The sequence below is a fragment of the Peromyscus eremicus genome, chromosome 8a (assembly GCF_949786415.1).
Source record: "Peromyscus eremicus chromosome 8a, PerEre_H2_v1, whole genome shotgun sequence".
In the NCBI taxonomy this organism is placed as follows: domain Eukaryota; kingdom Metazoa; phylum Chordata; class Mammalia; order Rodentia; family Cricetidae; genus Peromyscus; species Peromyscus eremicus.
In genome coordinates this window covers 81670362-81687168 of record NC_081423.1, presented here as the reverse complement: position 1 = coordinate 81687168, position 16807 = coordinate 81670362, and the positions used below count along the sequence as shown (strand labels likewise).

Sequence of the window (16807 nt, the reverse complement as noted above, 5' to 3'; positions counted from 1 at the left end):
GGCACACGCCTTTAATCCCAACACTCGGGAGGCAGAGGCAGGCGGATCTCTGTGAGTTCGAGGCCAGCCTGGTCTACAGAGTGAGATCCAGGACAGGCTCCAAAAGCTACACAGAGAAACCCTGTCTCAGGGAAGAAAAAAAAAAAAAAAAAAGTTTGGGCCTTGCCTCTCTCTCCTAAGCTGCTGGTTCTGGGACTAGAAGGACCATTCAAGGACACGTGGACGCTTGGGACCTGGCCCCAAGACCATGGGACAAACTATCCAGGAAAGGAGAGGGTGTTTGTGCGAAATGTGGAACCCCTCCTAAGCCCACACCTTCTTTTAAAGATTTATTTATTATGTGTACATTATTCTGCCTGCATGTATGCCTGCAGGAAGAGGGCGCCAGATCTTATTACAGATGGTTGTGAGCCACCATGTGGTTGCTGGGAATTGAACTCAAGACCTCTGGAAGAACAGCCAGTGCTCTTAACCTCTGAGCCATCTCTCCAGCCCATAGCCCACATCTTCTTATCTGGCACTAGACATCCCCCTCAAGCCCTACAATGGAAGTACACTCCGTGGACGTCACATTATCTCTCCCGTCATTCAGATCTCCAGGTTCCTGTTTGACAGATTCATGGAGCCCAGATACCAGATACACAGGTGTGTGTCTTGTCTGCACTCATCACACAGCTATGTACATATGTACCTGTAAAAGCCATGGGAAGATGGCTATGAAGCCACGTGGGAACAAGCTCTGAAGCATAGGCTGGGGCTGAGAGTCTTAAGTCAAGGGTCCCCTCTCTTCCAGGACTGAATGCTGGAGCATGCCCATCCCCCAGTCAAGAACAAGGACACCAGAGCTGTGGAATGTGCTGTGACTTACCACCACCATCCCGTCCCTCAAGCGCAGTGTGTCCTCCCCATCCCCATCTAAATGAATAAACCAAACCAAGCTGTGAACCCATGCTGTGCAAACCCTAGATAATGTCTCCACTCCACTGAGTATCTATTTAGAAGCCAGCTATGGCCCCATAAGGCTTCCTAGGCCATTATTTCCAAAGCCTCAGGATCCCACCTCCAGTGTGAGTGCCTTGGGAGATCCCCGGGGGAGAGGACATTTGTTGCAGCAGTCCCCTACCAAGCAGGAAAGGTCTGGAGACCACACAGGGCCCACCTCCCTCCACCCATGATTCATCCCTAGTAAAAGAAAGAAAGAAAGGAAGGAAGGAAGGAAGGAAAGAAATCAATAAATCAAACACAGTTATCTTTTGGTTTTGTTCTGTTTTTTTTTTGTTGTTTTTTAAAAAAAGAAAAAATTGAATGAAAAGACATCACAGCCAACAAGCAGGTCTCTAAGTCTATCCAGGCAAGCCAGAAAATGCCCCGGAGGGTAGAGGAAGTAGGACAGGAGGTGCCAGGGAAGGAAAATAGGGTGAGGGAGGCAGGGTCACAGGCAGTGGGCAGCTGGGGAGATAGGGTCATCCTGGTGACTTCATGACCAGGAACCACAGGGGGTCCAGGACAGGCCCTCAGCATCCTCATCCCCCAGCACACGAGTCCTCCTCTCCATCAGGCACACACAGCCACCCTACATCCTTTCTTCTCTCCTGACTGCTCAAAGAGATGACCCCACCCCACCCCCGGGTCTCTGTCCTTCAGGCCTTCCTCTCCCACAGCAGAGTTCCATCTGCCAGGCAATCAATCAGATAACCCAGTCCCAGACCCAAAGATGGGCCCCATCCCTCCACCTCTTGCCCCCAGGGAACCTGAGGGATGAGAACAGGGGACCAGGGCAAAGCTTGGCTTGAGAGAGAGGCACGTGAGCCTTAAACCCTCTTCTCCTTCCCACACTGACTAGGACGAGGACAGGGAGAGTGGTCACAACTTTCTTCCTCTCTAACTCCAAGAATGAGGTTTCTCTTCTCCTACAGGCCTCTGGTTACCTTATAGGAACACCTCGCATGCCACAATCAGAAAATGAGAGTGAGGCCTCCCAGGGCTGAAAACTAAAGCTGGCATGTAGTATGTTGTCAATACATGTTTTCGGATGGCTGAATGAATGAATGAATTCAAGACTGATTTGAAAACGCACTGGGGCTTCCTGTCACTACACTCGGACCTCTTGGGCTATCTAAGCCCATAGTGGGTACTCTAGGCTCAGGCTTACCCCGTGGGCCACACTTGCACCCATAAACACACACACACACACACATGCACACACGCTCACGCAGACACACACACCAAGGGAGACTTTGGGCAGGGCCAGAGGCAGAGAGCCGGGACTCAGATCAAAACTCCATGTCAGGTCAACTCTACAGCCCCCAGAGCACCTGCGGGCAGCCCTCACTCTTGGAAGCTGTCAGCCAGTTGGTGGCAGTCCAGCTCCCCCTTGGGTTCCAAGCCCCCTGGAAGCTTCACCCCTGTCTTCCGATCCACACACCAGCACTTGCCACGCTGTCCATCCAGGGCGGGGTGACACTGTTAAGACAAGGATGTGAGAGGTCAGCTCCCAGGAAGGCCAAAAGAGCCCAGGTAGACCACCCCACCTCCAGTCCAGCCCCCAGATCAGACAGGTGCTCTCCCAACATGATATCTGAAGGCAAGGGCTCTTTTTCAGCACCAGTCCCTAGAGCTCACTGAAGTGGGGAGATTTGTCCAAGGGAAGTTCTAGAACCTTCTGGTCAGGGACCTAAGAAGGTCCGCAGACTTCAAGGCACAGATGGACTGTAAAGGCTGGGTGCATTGAAGATGCTTCAGGTGTGTTGTGAATGGGACTGGAAGCGTGGGGTTAGAGCTGGGAGCAGGATCCAAGTCAGGGTGAAGGTAGCAGCATCAGGACCACAGCTGAAGTTGGGTTAGGGATTATGGTTAAAGTGACGAAACTGGATAATTCTGCACTTTCTCCTTGTTTTTCCACAAACCCCAAAACTACTCTAAAAAATGGTCCGGTGTTTTTGTTTGGTTTGTTTAATTAAGGGGTGGGGGCTACTAAGAATTGAGACATGGAATTTGTGCTGGGACGAAGGCTGAAGATAGGCTAGGCACTGGTTCTGAGGAGCCTTCTCTGGCCCGTCACTTGGGATACACAACCTTGCCACACCCTCACCTTGCCACACTGGGATGTGCAGACCCAGGACAGTAGTGTTATCCTCCTAGTGAGGCCTCTGCTGCTTGAGTAGCAGCCCACGCTGGGGACGTTTCCGTAGTGGGAGGCCGACAAGTGTGCCTACAGTCACATGACCTAGGGGAGAACCAGGCCAAGGCTCCCCAGACCACATTCAACATAAGACACTCCAGTCCCTTGCCCAGATATACCACCCTCCTGGTGGGCTCAGATGAGATGGAGCGAGCTGCCCCTGCTGTTGACGCCAGCGATGCCAGGCATTCGGAAGGAGTCAGTGAACGTGATGTCACTTCCTGCTTCCTTCTCTCCTGACCCCTCTCTCCTCTGCTTCCACCAGACCGGGCTCTACCTCCATCTTTACTGGCCCGGGGAATCTGAGCTCAGCTGCGGAACTGTGAGCTCTCTCCTCCCTTGACTTCTCCTAACTTGGGCTCCATCCCTAAACCCAGATGAAGCTTCAGACGTTCAGAGACAAGGAGCACTACTTTGAGGAAAGGAGGAGGGGGAGTGTTGGGAGCAGGGTTTACATATACCACAGATGGGAATCCTGAGCAAATAGCCCTGGAGGAAGACAAGTTCTGCCGTGAACTCACTCGGTGGTGTGGGCTGGCCAGGGCCCTTCTACCCCTTTCTGAGTCTGTCTCTCATCTTCAAAAGAATGAGATAGACAGAACATGCTGAGGGTCTTAGGCTAGCCCAAATGGTTGGGTTGGATTTGGGGAGCTTCCCTTCCTAAGAGCTCTCTTCGGGAACATCCTGAGGAGAACCAGGAGTTCCCCAGGATGAGGCCAGCACCTCACAGCAGGAGGGGAGACCCACCTGTTTGGGGTGGAAGTTGCCATTGCGGTCACAGTTGGGAATGGGGATGATGAAGAGGTCTTCGTGGGTACGGCTCTGCGAGGCGGCCAGCCGCTCCAGGGCCCGATGCAGCTCGCTCTGGCAGGAACCCTGGGGCTTGGGAATGAGGAACAAAAGTGCTCAGCAGAAGAGAAAGGCAGGAAGACCAAACTGGGGCTCTGAGCTTAAAGGAGGCTAAAGGCCCTGTACGAAGAGTCAAAGCCTGGGTACTAGGCAGGGGCACAAGAAGCGGAAGCAGAGACTCTGGCTCAGCTAACAATGGTGGTCACTAAAGCAGGTGGTGGTGGCACACATCTGCAATCCCAGCACTCTGGAAGCAGAGTCAGAAGGATTATTGCAAGTTCAAGGCTAGCCTGGTTCACATAGGAAGTTCTAGGCCAGCCTGGGCTACAAAGTGAGATCCTGTCTCACAAGAAATAATCAAGAAAAAAGAGAGAGAGAGAGAGAGAGAGAGAGAGAGAGAGAGAGAGAGACTTTATAGGGGCAGTGGGAAGGGAAGAGGCCTTGGGAACTCATAGGCCTAAGCAAAAGGAACAGACAAGGTGACACTCAGGCTTGAGACCACTGGAACAATTAGCCAGACCCTAGAGTATGATCCCAAATCCTCTTGCTATGGCCAGCTTATTAAACCCTTTTGTTTCTAAGACTTGGCAGAGAATCCGAGAAAAAGAACCAAAAGCTAGGCGGTGGTGGCGCACGCCTTTAATCCCAGCACTTGGGAGACAGAGACAGGAGGATTTCTGTGAGTTCAAGGCTAGTCTGATCTATATAGTGAGTACCAGGACAGCCGGAGCAACACAAAGAAACCCTGTCTCAAAAAAACAGGAAGAAGAAAGAAAGAAAGAAAGAAAGAAAGAAAGAAAGAAAGAAAGAAAGAAAGAAAGAAAGAAAGAGGAAAAAGAAACACTAGGGAGCTTGGACCCTGCTTTTGCCAGTCAATTCAGCTCCGTCATATTTATGTGCAGAGCGGAGAAGGAATCACAGAGAGAGATGGGGATTCTCCCTGGGCTCTCATGAGGTACATCTTGCACACCCAGGAGGCTTCTGTGTTTGCTAGGTGAACATATGCCAGATCTAGTCATGGAACTTCTCTAGGCACACACATCTGTGGGTCAGAGATGCTCACCACAGGACGGGGTTCCTCCCGGGGTGTGCCAACGACCTTCATCTTGCTCCGATCTCGCATTTTGGCCATGTGCTTCTGCAGGCACCTGTGATCGTGGGCACTGCACGGGTTGAAGCTGTTGTTGGGATGGTCGCTCTCGTCCTTGTCTGTAGGGAGAAAGGCAGAGGTCGGCATCAGAAAAGAACAGAGGTCTCCACTCCTCCAACCCCCCACCTGCTTCCTCCTCCATCGGGAGTCTCCATGGAGCCTGAAACAGGAGCAGCCCCCACCTCCACCCCACTTCTCTGGATGTCTTTGGAAGAATATTCCTCTTGAAGTCCTTGACTTGTTCCTCACCCCACCCAGTTCAGGATTCAGAAAAGTCACCAGCTGCAGCCGCCCAGATGGCAGGGGGGATCCCTTGGGCCCTGCAGGGAGGTCTGAGGCAGGCAGTGGGAGGGGGGAACTACTGGATCTTCTACCCCCTCTGCTCAGCTCCTCCCACCATCCCCCTCTCCATCTGCTCACTCTTCCTGTCTCCTTCCCTGCTCTTTCAGCATCTGGCTGAGCCTGCCAGGGATCCCTAGGGCCAAAATCATATTTTCCATGAGCGAGGAGTCTGGTCCTAAAGGTTCTCGCACTGTCTGGGTCTGTTAGTGTGTGTGCCTGCGTGAGAGAGAGACAGAGAGAGACAGAGACAGAGAGAGAGAGAGAGAGAGAGAGAGAGAGAGAGAGAGAGAGAGAGAAACCATGTGACCCTAGAACAAAGAAAACAGGCACATATATTTATTTCTCCAGTCTACCTCACATCTTTAAACGTGAGGCCCCATTCAATGACCAAACGAGTTACCAAGAAACAGGCAAAGTGCTATCTGGAGATGCAAACCATGAAACTGGACCCTGTCTCCAAGGCCCCTCCTGAAGGCTTGATGGGAGCTGCCCCATCCAGAAGGCCCTGCATCGTGACCACGCCGCTCCCTCCTGGCAGCCAGGGCCAGAATGCAAGGCTGAGAAGGGAAGGAGGTTGGAAAGACTTCTCAGCACATCACAGCCACCTCTGAAATGCTCAGACTTGGCAGCTCAATGCAGGCCCAAGTGCAGCGCTCCTGCCAGCATTCCAGATGTTGACAGGCCGACAGGAGGTTACATCTGGTTTGCGTCAGGACTTTTTTTTTTTTTTTTCCTGAGGAGTTAGCAGGTTCCTCCATACATGGCAACAGTCCCAGAGCTGCCTCTGGGTCAAATGGTGTTTTTCGGCCTAGCCAAAGCTGGGGGGTTGGTTTTTATTTTATTCTTCTGGTTTGGGGGATAAGGGAAGGGAAGCATGTTGATGGAGGGACACCAGGCAAGGAGGGATCTATACCATCTATACCATTAAAAAAAAAAAAAAAAAAAAAAAAACCTGTTAAGATTCCATACCCAAATAAAACTGACTCACCAGGGATAGGAGATTTTGTCCTGAGTGAAGTGCTGGTGTAGAATTAAAGAATGGAAATGGTCGATGCAGATAGACACAACCACCCTTATGTGTAGGTGACAAAAGGATTGTCCCAAGGGGGCCCCAGACCTACATCAAGCTTGAGAGAGTCAGCTAAAGAGGATTGAGGGTAGTCCGGGGATTCACGTGACAACTCCAGTCTGTTTATTCTCTCTGATTCGCTGTCTTTTCACCATCAGAATGGCTTTGCACAGAGTCTCTGGTTCTTCTTGGTAAACATGAAATGTTTTTAGGCTCAGAGTTCAGGGAGTAAGGAAGAATTTGAGGTGGGGGCGGGGTAGGGGGATGGGCAAGTATTCTACCTCTAAACTACAATCCCAGCCCTACAATCTCTTTCTTCTTTTTCTTTTGTTTGGAGACAGGGTCTCATGTAGCCCAGACAGGCCTCAAACTCGCTATATAGCTGAGGCTGGCCTTGAATCCCCTTCCTCCTATCCATTGCCCAAGTATTGGATTATAGGCAGGTGCCGCTATAATCTGGCCCCTAGCCCTCATATTATTTTTGTTTTGTTTAGGAGCTTTTAAAGAAAGGAGTTGCCTCAGGAGATAGAGATCACGCCCACCCTACAGTCCCAGAGTTTTGATATGATGAGCCTTCAAGAGTCCAGAAAAAGGTGGCCCAGAGACTTGACCACAATTCTGCTTCCCAATGTGGCATTTCTGAGTAGAAGCCAACCATGAGGAGTCCTTGGGGGCTTATCTGTGGGCATTTGAGACGTTCTCCATTAACGAGACCAATTGGGTAGCTTGTTGAAACCTAGAGCTACATGGAGCCTAGAGTGAGCCTAGAAGCATGGCTTACACTGACGTCAGAATTAAAGCACCCCATGGGCACAGCTGAGTGAGTCAGCAGCCTGCCATGGGCCCCGAGCATGGGTGTCTCCATGGCCTAGCCCAGTGACCCCTGGTTCGAATCTACGCTTAGAGTAAAACCCACCATTTTAGGAGAGTAGCTTCTAATCCGTCTTGGGGCATAACACAGATTAAGTCCACATCCCCCCACCAACACAGAACCGCAAATGTTTACGGACAATCACATGTCCAGACACATGCTCGTCCAGGTGTGCACATCTACACCCACTCACGTACTCTGACCCTACCTTAGTCAAAAACATAGACCAAGCCAGGACTCACTAATACCCCAGTCTCTCTGGTCATGATTTGTTGACTCTTCCTTTAATCTGTAACTTTTCCTTGTCCATTCATGCTTACCTGGAGAGTCCATCTCTAGGAACCTCTCAAAAACATTAACTTCCTGGCACTGTTCCAGCTTCTAATGCCCTCTACCAAGGTCCCGATGCTCCTGAGCAGGAGCTGGAGGCAGACCCCTCCTCCTGTTAGGTCTCCAAGAAGCTTGTCTAGGAAGGGGAGCTGCCGAAAGGGAGCAGGTCTTCTCCTCTAGCTCCTGTGTGGAGCTGGGCAGACTGCCATCCAGCCATGGCAAAGTCTTGCTCTTTGCTCCATAGCAGAGCAGGGCAAGGAGCGAGCCCCCAGGGAGAAGCTGTGTACAGCTCCAGCTCCAGTAGAGGCAAAAGTCCCTGCTCCCTAATTTCACGCCCATGATTTCTCTTCAGGACCAGCCCCTGACCCCTCCAAGATGCCCAAGCTAAGAATTGAGTGGGTCCTGCCACCCAGACTCAGACGTTTCAGCCATGTTCTGGAGAGTCACCCACCTGCCCACCAAAAATACCTTTCTCTTCCTTTATCCCCTAGACCTTGGCTGAAGAACCCAAGACCACCCATGACAGACACCAGGTTGTTTCTTTGAGACTTTGATCAAGGGGTGCCCTTTACTGTTGATCCCTACTGCTGGCCTCTAGTGAGACAAGAGACCCCGCAAAAACAAGCAACCCCTCTCCACTCCTGGGACTCTCCCTTACCCTGTGCTCTGCAAAGTCCCTTAGCTTCCTCATCTGCACCTCACCATCACTCCAACCTAGTGACCTTACACTCTGTGCCAAACACCTCAAAATGATGAGGCTTTTGACCAAGGAGGAAACTGAAGTGGAGAAGAGGAAGGGAGACTTGTCTTTGGCCACTTTGAGCATCAATAATTTGGGCTTTATTGGTATTAAAGAAAAACTCTAGGCAGCCATGTTCTTCCTCCCCTCTCCCCTAAAGCACGGAATGTCTGGGAAGGCCCAATTTCCGTGGCATGACTACATTCCCAGCACTGAAGCAGGGACAATATTTGCTGTGTTGACTAAAAATTAACCCAGCCTGCCTGTTCCCTAACCCTGTCCCGGAGGGACCTAATGCCTGGTTTAGGAACTCCCTGTCCTAAGCTTGACCTCCCCATCGAACATTCTCTTGGATTTCAAGAGTCAAGGATGTGAAATTGTAGACTTATGACGCATGCACCGGTCCCCACCTCTGGTGGCCTTGGTAGTGCTGATCCCCAACCTGTCAGAAAGGAGAGCAAGGCAGACTGGAAATGGAAGGGACAACCTGCCCCTAGGAAAAAAATAAGATGGAGAGCTCGTGCCAAAGGACCACTTACTTAGATGATCATCTGGAGCTCAGTCCCAAGAGCAAAGAGTGGGAGGAATAGACTGACACCTTTGACCAAATGAGTTCCGGGTCCCAAACCAGGAGACTGAGAAGGGACAATGGCCTATTGACAGTGTAAGGAATGAGACAGGGGCTGAGCCTTGCTCAGTATTTCACCAGAGACCCTGCAAGGCTCTGTGGATACTCCTCCCATGATGCAAAGGTGTCAGGTCATGACAGGGAAGTACTGTGATGACTAGAAAGCATTGACTATAGCTTGCCAACTGAGTGTCTAATGTCAGCCAGGTGGTGGTGGTGCACACCTTTAATTCCAACACTGAGGAGGTAGGGGCAAGCGGATATCTGTGAGTTTGAGGCCAGCCTAGTCAACAGAGAGAGTTCGAGGACAGCCAGGGCTACACAGAAAAACTTTGTATTGGAAAAAAAAAATTGTCTGTCTCCAGGGTCCTTCTGGTTTCTGTTTTTACCTCAGACAGCTGTATCCATGGTGTGGGTAGAAAACAAGTCCAGGAAGTGAGAGAATTAGTGACTTGAGCTCTGAATTCCAGAATAGACCTAAAGGCACCCCATTCCTAGACTTCTCTAGAAGCTGACTTGCCTCACATCCACAGAACAATCAGAAACTGTGCCGGGTCTTCCTAACCCCCTGGGGGATTGGTTTTTCCTCCACGATGTAGGGATGTTTTTGTTCAACCGGAAGAGAAGACTTTTGTAGCTCTCTTCTGGCTGGTGTTCAAGTTGAGGAGAGAGGAGACGACCAGCCATCTTTACCTGCTGCTAGATGCTCACTAGCTGGCAGAGAGCAAAGTGGGCATCCTAAATGCAGCCCTCCCTCCTGGTCTCATTGCCCCAAGATCAAGGACTCACTCTCCCAGGACCCCCCTCCCCCTCCAGCAATGCTGGTGCCAGTCTGGCACTTCTCCCAGAATATTTCTGCTGACCCATCTCTCCTTGCCCAGGGGCAGGAAGGGCAGAGAGGCAGCCCTGGGGTCCACCTCCTTCCTGTTTTCCCTGCATCCTGCTTTCCTCGGACTCATAAACTGCTGAGGATTGAGGAAGTGGATCGTCTGGGACCCAGAGCAGGAAGCTCGGGCTGAAGTCCCAGCATCCGGACTGCAACAATGGAAGAATCAAGAATCAAGGAAAAGAGAGGAGCACACACAGGGCCTCAGAGAGAGAGAGAGCCAGGCTGTCCGAGAAGGGGGAATACAGACAGACAGACCGTCCAAAGGGTAGCAGATATGTAGGAAGAGTCACCAACAGAGACATCAAAAGAGCAACAGAGTCTGAGACGAAAGTCTGAGAGGTCATCAGAAAAACAGACTAAGGCAGAGCAAGGGAAGGAAACTAATAAGGCTCAGGAGACCGAGAAAAAGAGAACTCGGGACTGTTTGGTGCAGCTGGAAGTTGAGAGACAGACACTGCAGGAAATCACGAAGGGACAAGAGAGAGATTCTCAGAAGAAACTGAGAAAGGCCCACTGAGAAATGGAGAAAGAGAAAAGTAAATACCAGACCAGAGCAAGGGACATTTTGAAAATCTGTCTACTTGTCTATCTGTTCCTCCTCTCCTCTCAGCCCCCAACAATCAAGGTTTCTGCAGCTCTGGGCTGACAGGCAGCGCTTCCCTCCAGACCCGTCAGATGGCACCTGCCAGAGGAAGGAGCGAGAAACCTGGATGTGCCAGCCTGGCAGAAAGAACGCTGCCTTCCACTGAGTTGAGGGCCTTCGGGGGGAATACAAATCTCCTTCTTTACTATTGAAGTCCCTCTGATTTTATGTTCCACTTCACCACAGGGTGATGACTGAAAAAAAATCACTGGTTCCTCACACCTTTGGGTTTCACCTGAAACTGGGTGTGGATCGGGCCCTGGATCAGGAACAGAAAGGGACCGTCCCAACACACACCCACACCCACCTCCAACCCCCCCACACCATCGCAGTTTTCTGGCTCTGGATGACAAATATAACTGAATCAGGTCATTTAACTTACCATAATCGCCTCAGGAACCAGGCTTACCACTGAGGCCGAGGCCTCTCTTCCCAAAGAAGTACCTGGGAGGTTTGAGATGAAGGAATGGGACCAGGTTCCCCTTGACCAGTGACAACTGGCCCTGGGATTCAGTGCCAGTTTTCTTGGCTGTGCCTGTCAGCTCTGCCACGTACCTCCCTTCTCCTCAACTCACTGGGAGCTTTTTACGGGCCTTCCAGACCAACCAGGATGGGAGCCAAGTTGCAGGGAGGAGGGCTCTTGGGAAAGGTGGTAAAGAAATGATAGGTATGTCTTACCAGATGGCTGCAGGCTTTCCTGGATGGCCTCGATCTCGGACAGCTCGGTGCACAGTCCCTGCCCATGCATCAGTGTGCGCAGGGGCTTCTCTACTCCCCGGGGCGGGTAGCAGCGCATGCCTGAGCCACAGCGTGGGGTGTACACCCCGCAGGGCATCCCCAAACCCAGGGCACAAGTGGCGCAACAACCGCAGCCGGGCTCCCGCACCAGCTCCTCGCAACCCACAGGGGGGCGGCAGCGCGCCAGCTTCTCCTCGGAGCAGGGGGGGCAGTGGATGGCTTCGTCGCCCAAGCTCGGCCAAGGCCCTGCGGCCAGCAGCAGGACGGCCACGAGGCCGAAGGGCAGCATGGTGAGGACGAAGATGGAGCACGGAAAGGGAGCGAGGGCTCGCGAGCTGGCTGCAAGGGACCCGGAGGCAGCGCCCAGTGCGCTTAGAGGACCAGACCGGAGGGCGCGGGGACACAGGGCGGCCCCGGCAGGCAGGGAACCGAGCTGGGGAAGTTAGCAAGCACGCTGGAGCGGAGCGAGCCTAGCCACCGAGGCGCTGCGCTGCATCCTCGGCCCGGCCCAGCAGGCGGCGGGGGCAGGGGGCTGAGCAGCTGCCCGGGACCGGCTCCCGGGACTTTATACCGGCCCCCTGGCCACACCCCCAGCGCCGTCCCTGAGGTGGGAGAGCAGGGGCGGGCGAGGGGGAACTGGAGCGGGAGAGGAGGCCGTTAGAGGGAGGGGGCGCTGGCCTGAGTCGCAGCCACCGCTAGAATATCTGAAAGTCCTTTGCTCCGCAGAAAACAAAACACGAAAAAAACGGCGCAGTTTGGAAGCGGTGGCCGGCGTGCAGAGCGCCTCTGAGCCTCTGAACCAGAGCCCTCGGAGGATGGGTGCGGGAGGCAGGGCGAGGGGAGGCGAAGGAGATGCTGCTTGGTCCCGTTCCCCCCACCCCCACCCCGACCTCGAAGGATTCCTTCCCAGGCACCTAGGCGACCCTCGCGTTCAGTCCCCTTCCTTGGCCGGAGGTGGCCACCCCACCCTACTCCCCGGTACGTCCAGTCTCAAGCTCTGGAGACCGCCCTGAGTGAGGTGGGGCAAGGCGGTCAAGCACTCTACAAGGGGTTCAGGAGGGCCCCAGGCTTGGGGCGCTTCCTGATCGGCAGTCTTCTCGCTGTACCCTGCTTCCCTAACTGCAGGACAAGGTGCCAAGCCTCTTCCTCCTTAGATGCTTCCCCCTCTACTGCTTCGCTTAGATTCTGGAAGGAGACTGGCCTGGGAGACTGACATTGGCCGTGTACAAGATGTGCGTTGAACAACCCCAGAGGGCACCACTCTTTGTGTATTTGTATTGTCATTGTGACCGTTTCCCAGTAGGTGGCAGTCAAAGATTTCCAGAATGGGAAGCCTCTTCTTCATTTTCCCGACGCCACTTCGCCCCTGGGCGACACCCTATTGATAAGCCTGTCTATCCCCTACGGCCCGCAGCAATCCTGTTGGAAGTGGGAATAGGTTTAGAGACCCACCTCCTACCTTCCTTCTCGTTTCTCCTTACGCCTCTCCATCCTCCCCAACCAAGGAATTAGTTTCTATCCGGGCGTATTCGGAGGCTCGGTGGATTTGGGGAGTAGATGGGGTCGGGAGGGTCTGGCCTAAACGTCTAAGGAGAAATCAAGCTAAGGTGCAGCTCCTAGATCTCTTCCTGCTCTTTGTCCCCGGGCAGGGGTCTTTCAGCCGGGGGATTAAGCCACCTCCCACTTCCAGCAAAAGCAGAGTGTTGGCGCGGTTGGAGGAAGAAAGGCGCCAAGAGCCCGGACCTGAAGGCCAGACCAAAAAGTTGCGAACTGACGGCACCTACTGGCAACCCTTAAGACTGCAGGAGGGCTGACGTGTTCCGGCCGGACCCAAGGACTCTCAGTCACATCTCAAGGATAAAGTTGGCTCCCCCCTGTCCCACCTGCCTTGGAGAAAGGTAAACAGAACAGGTTCTTCAAGCTCCTGAGGAAGCCAGGGTTTTTCTGATTCAAAAGCCAGTCCCTGCCTCCCGCCCGCCCCCCTCTCCCCGTTCTCTTCCTTTAAATCCAGTCGGCCTCCTACTTAATGGATGAACTTGAAGTTCATCTCTAGCTAAAAGGAAGGTTGATTATGACCCCCTATTCCACCCACCTCTTGGAACTCCTGTGGGAATAAATGGACCCATAAGGACAGTTTTGAAGCCCAGTGCCTGCCAGACAGCAAACCCAGGATGAGTAGAAACGCTGGGATGAAGCCAGCCTGGGATGAAGTATGAGTGCTGGCGAAGGTGGCCGTTCTGTACAGACTTCTAAATGAGACAGATGCCCCCACCTCTCAACCGCAGCACCTCCTCTGCCCCCACCCCATCCTCTGGTGTCCTTCCCATCACTGCCTAGATTCATTCCCAGGAAGCCAGAAAGCAAGAACTGCTCTCCACATACGATACGTTCACTAAGCACCTGTTGTCTTGAGAATAAAGAGATGACCAAAACCACTCTGCTTCAAGGAGAGAGGAGATCATTGTGTAATGAAAATAAGGGGTTGTTTTTTTGTTTTTTGTTTTGTTTTGTTTTGTTTTGCTTGTTTGTTTTTTGTTTTGTTTTGGTTTGGTTTTTGGTTTTTTGGTTTTTCTAGACAGGGTTTCTCTATGTAGCTTTTGTGGATCTTACTGTGTGGACCAAGCTGGCCTCAAACTCACAGAGATCCACCTGCTTCTGCCTCTCGAGTGCTGAGATTAAAGGCATGCACCACCAGTGCCCAGCAAAAATAAGTTTTCTAAGACATGTACAGGTGCCCTGGGAGATATTTCTGTAGGACACATGGGGACCTAGAGGCACAAGCAGTCAGCTCTACCTACAGGGCATGAGAAATATTCACTGAAGAGGTGACCTGAGACCAAGTCTTCAGTGGTGAAGAAAAAAAAAAAAAAAAAGCTGGTCTCAGCAAGGTCAGACTAGATTATCAGTGCAGTATTGCCACTTGGTCCTCACTAGGGACCGTCTAGCAAAGAGGACTCTGCAATAAGAGACAGCCCCTGAGGGAAATGCCTGGAATGATATAGACACTGCAAACTTTGTCCTTCCTAGACCTCCCCGCTAGGAACTCATTCCAGATACCAGGAGTTCTCCTGATGGCAGGACTGTGTCTCCCCCACTGAACTGGAGACTCTCAGGGTTTAGTGTGCCCCCTCAGCCAGTAGAATTTGGTCAGGGAGTATAGGAGGAACAGAAGAGTCAGAGCCAGAGCACCCAGAGTTAAAGTTGTAACAGAGCCTTTTAATGTTATGTGAGCTTGGGTCTGCCACTTAATATCCTTTTAAAAAGATGTATTGGAGAGAGAGAGAGAGAGAGAGAGAGAGAGAGAGAGAGAGAGAGAGAGAGAGGTGTTGGTGGCACACGCCTTTAATCCCAGCACTCGGGAGGCAGAGGCAAGTGGATCTTTGTGAGTTCCAGGCCAGCCTGGTCTACAGAGTGAGTTCCAGGACAGCCAGGGCTACACAAAGAAACCTTGTCTCTAAAAAACCAAAAAATAAAAAAGATTTATCAGTATTTATTTATTTTGAGACAAGGTCTCATTATAGAGCCTTTGCTGGCCTGGAAGTCACTATGTAGACCAGGTTAGCCTCAAACTCATAGAGATCCACCTACCTCTGCCTCCTGGAGTGCTAGCATTGAAGGCATGTGCCCCCAAGCCCAGCTATTTTTTATTTTTAATTATGTATACGAGTGTGTGTGTGTGTGTGTGTGTGTGTGTGTGTGTGTGTGTGTGTGTGTCAGGGTGGATATTCGTGTGTGTGCAGGGACTCACAAAGGCAGAGGCATCAGATATCTTAGAGCTGGAGTTATAGGTGGTGTAAACCACCTGAGAACTGGTTCTGAGACCTGAACTGACATTCTCTGGAAGCTGAGCCATCTCTTTCCAGGTCCCCACTTAACATTTAAATGGGTAATTTTCATCACTGAAGAAGGAAGGGAGAGAAGAAAGGAAGAGAGAGAGGCAGAGAGAGAGTGAGAAATGGGCAAAATCCTTGGGCTCAGCCACAGAGAATGTTAATAAAACATGAGGCAACAGATGAAAGGGTTCTGAGAACTGGACCTGTAGATTAGTGGTAGAGAGCTTGCCTAGCATGCATGAGGTCCCAGGTTCAAATCCCTACACCCCACCAAAGTCATTTTAACCAGGCATGATTGCCCAGGCTGGTTACTCCCAGCACCTAGGATAGGCTAGCCTGGGCTATACAGTAAGACTCCAACCATTCGACCATTACAATCCCGAAGAAGAAAAAGAGGAGCCTGAAATCCAGGCAGAGTTAATGGCACAGGGCTTGTTGCAGGTTCTTCCACCTGACTGCTGCCTCCTTGTGGACTGATGCTCCCATATCGAGCCTGTGGGAAGCAAAACTCAAGCCTGTTTCCAGGCTGTCTTTCCCGGGCAGGCAAGAGCTTGCACGTCCTCGCTTCCTGAGAGCTGGGAAGACACTCCATCTGGCGCCCAGATGAAGAAACCCCTCCATCACTCTTCAGCCCCTTCCGTTCCATTCTCTCACTGGCTTGTTGATCAAAGATCTCATTAGCTGCCTTACTGGGAGAATCCCAGACTTCTGTGGTGCACGCCTTTAATCCCAGCACTTGGGAGGCAGAGCCAGTAGATTCTCTGTGAGTTTGGGGCCAGCCTGGTCTATACAATGAGTTCCAGGATATCCAGGGCAACACAGTGAGACCCTGTCTCAAAAAAAAAAAAAAAAAAAAAATTCTGTTCTCAGGGAACACCCAATCTGATAAGCTTGCCCTAGGGGGCATCTTGTCTGATGGAGTGGACAAAATATATAATTATGAGGATTAGCCTTTAACTACTACTGACCGTGCCACACAAGCATCATGGAAGAGGCATTATCAGTGTTGTCTTTTTAAGATAGGAAAAGTGAGGCACATAGGGATTATGCAACTTACTCAAAGTCACATAGCAAGCAGAGAGACAAAGATGTGAACCTAAGCTGTCTCTTTCCAGTCTGCACAATTAACTCCTATACTTTGCTGTATACTTTGATGTTCTGTATGTTAAATGTGTTGCTCTGATTGGTTAATAAATAAAACACTGATTGGCCAGTAGCTAGGCAGGAATTATAGGTGGGACAAGGAGAGAAGAGAATTCTGGGAAGTGGAAGGCTGAGGCAGAGAGACGCTGCCAGCCACCACGATGAGAAGCAGATCTTAAGATACCGGTAAGCCACGAGTCACGTGGCAACTTATAGATTAATAGAAATGGATTAATTTAAGATGTAAGAACAGTTAGCAAGAAGCCTGCCATAGCCACACAGTTTGTAAGCAATATCAGTCTCTGTGTGTTTACTCGATTGGGTCTGAGTGACTGGGGGACTGGCGGGTGAGAGAGATTTGTCCTGACTCTGGGCCAGGCAGGACCAGGAAAACTCTAGCTA

The 16807-nt window shown here is 51.6% G+C and overlaps 1 protein-coding gene across 1 annotated transcript; it reads right to left on the bottom strand.

Moving 5' to 3' along the window:
• Nucleotides 1–1830: 1830 nt before the first annotated feature.
• Nucleotides 1831–11970, bottom strand: Igfbp4 (insulin like growth factor binding protein 4). Its single transcript, XM_059271727.1, has 4 exons — nt 11370–11970; nt 5094–5239; nt 3929–4063; nt 1831–2463 (listed from the first exon to the last, which is right to left on the bottom strand). Exons 1-4 carry the CDS (start codon nt 11716–11718, stop codon nt 2329–2331), a joined length of 765 nt encoding a protein of 254 aa, XP_059127710.1. The 5' UTR covers nt 11719–11970; the 3' UTR covers nt 1831–2328.
• Nucleotides 11971–16807: the final 4837 nt, after the last annotated feature.

Bases quoted from the DNA above. Each gene is read 5' to 3' on its own strand.
- Igfbp4 (XM_059271727.1), bottom strand. From the start codon at position 11,718: ATGCTGCCCTTCGGCCTCGTGGCCGTCCTGCTGCTGGCCGCAGGGCCT. The intron at 4,064-5,093 runs GTGAGCATCTCT...CTCATTCCCAAG, and splicing joins GGGAGGAACCCCGTCCTGTG to CCCCAGGGTTCCTGCCAGAG. The intron at 2,464-3,928 runs GTGGGTCTCCCC...TTGTCTTAACAG, and splicing joins GCAACTTCCACCCCAAACAG to TGTCACCCCGCCCTGGATGG.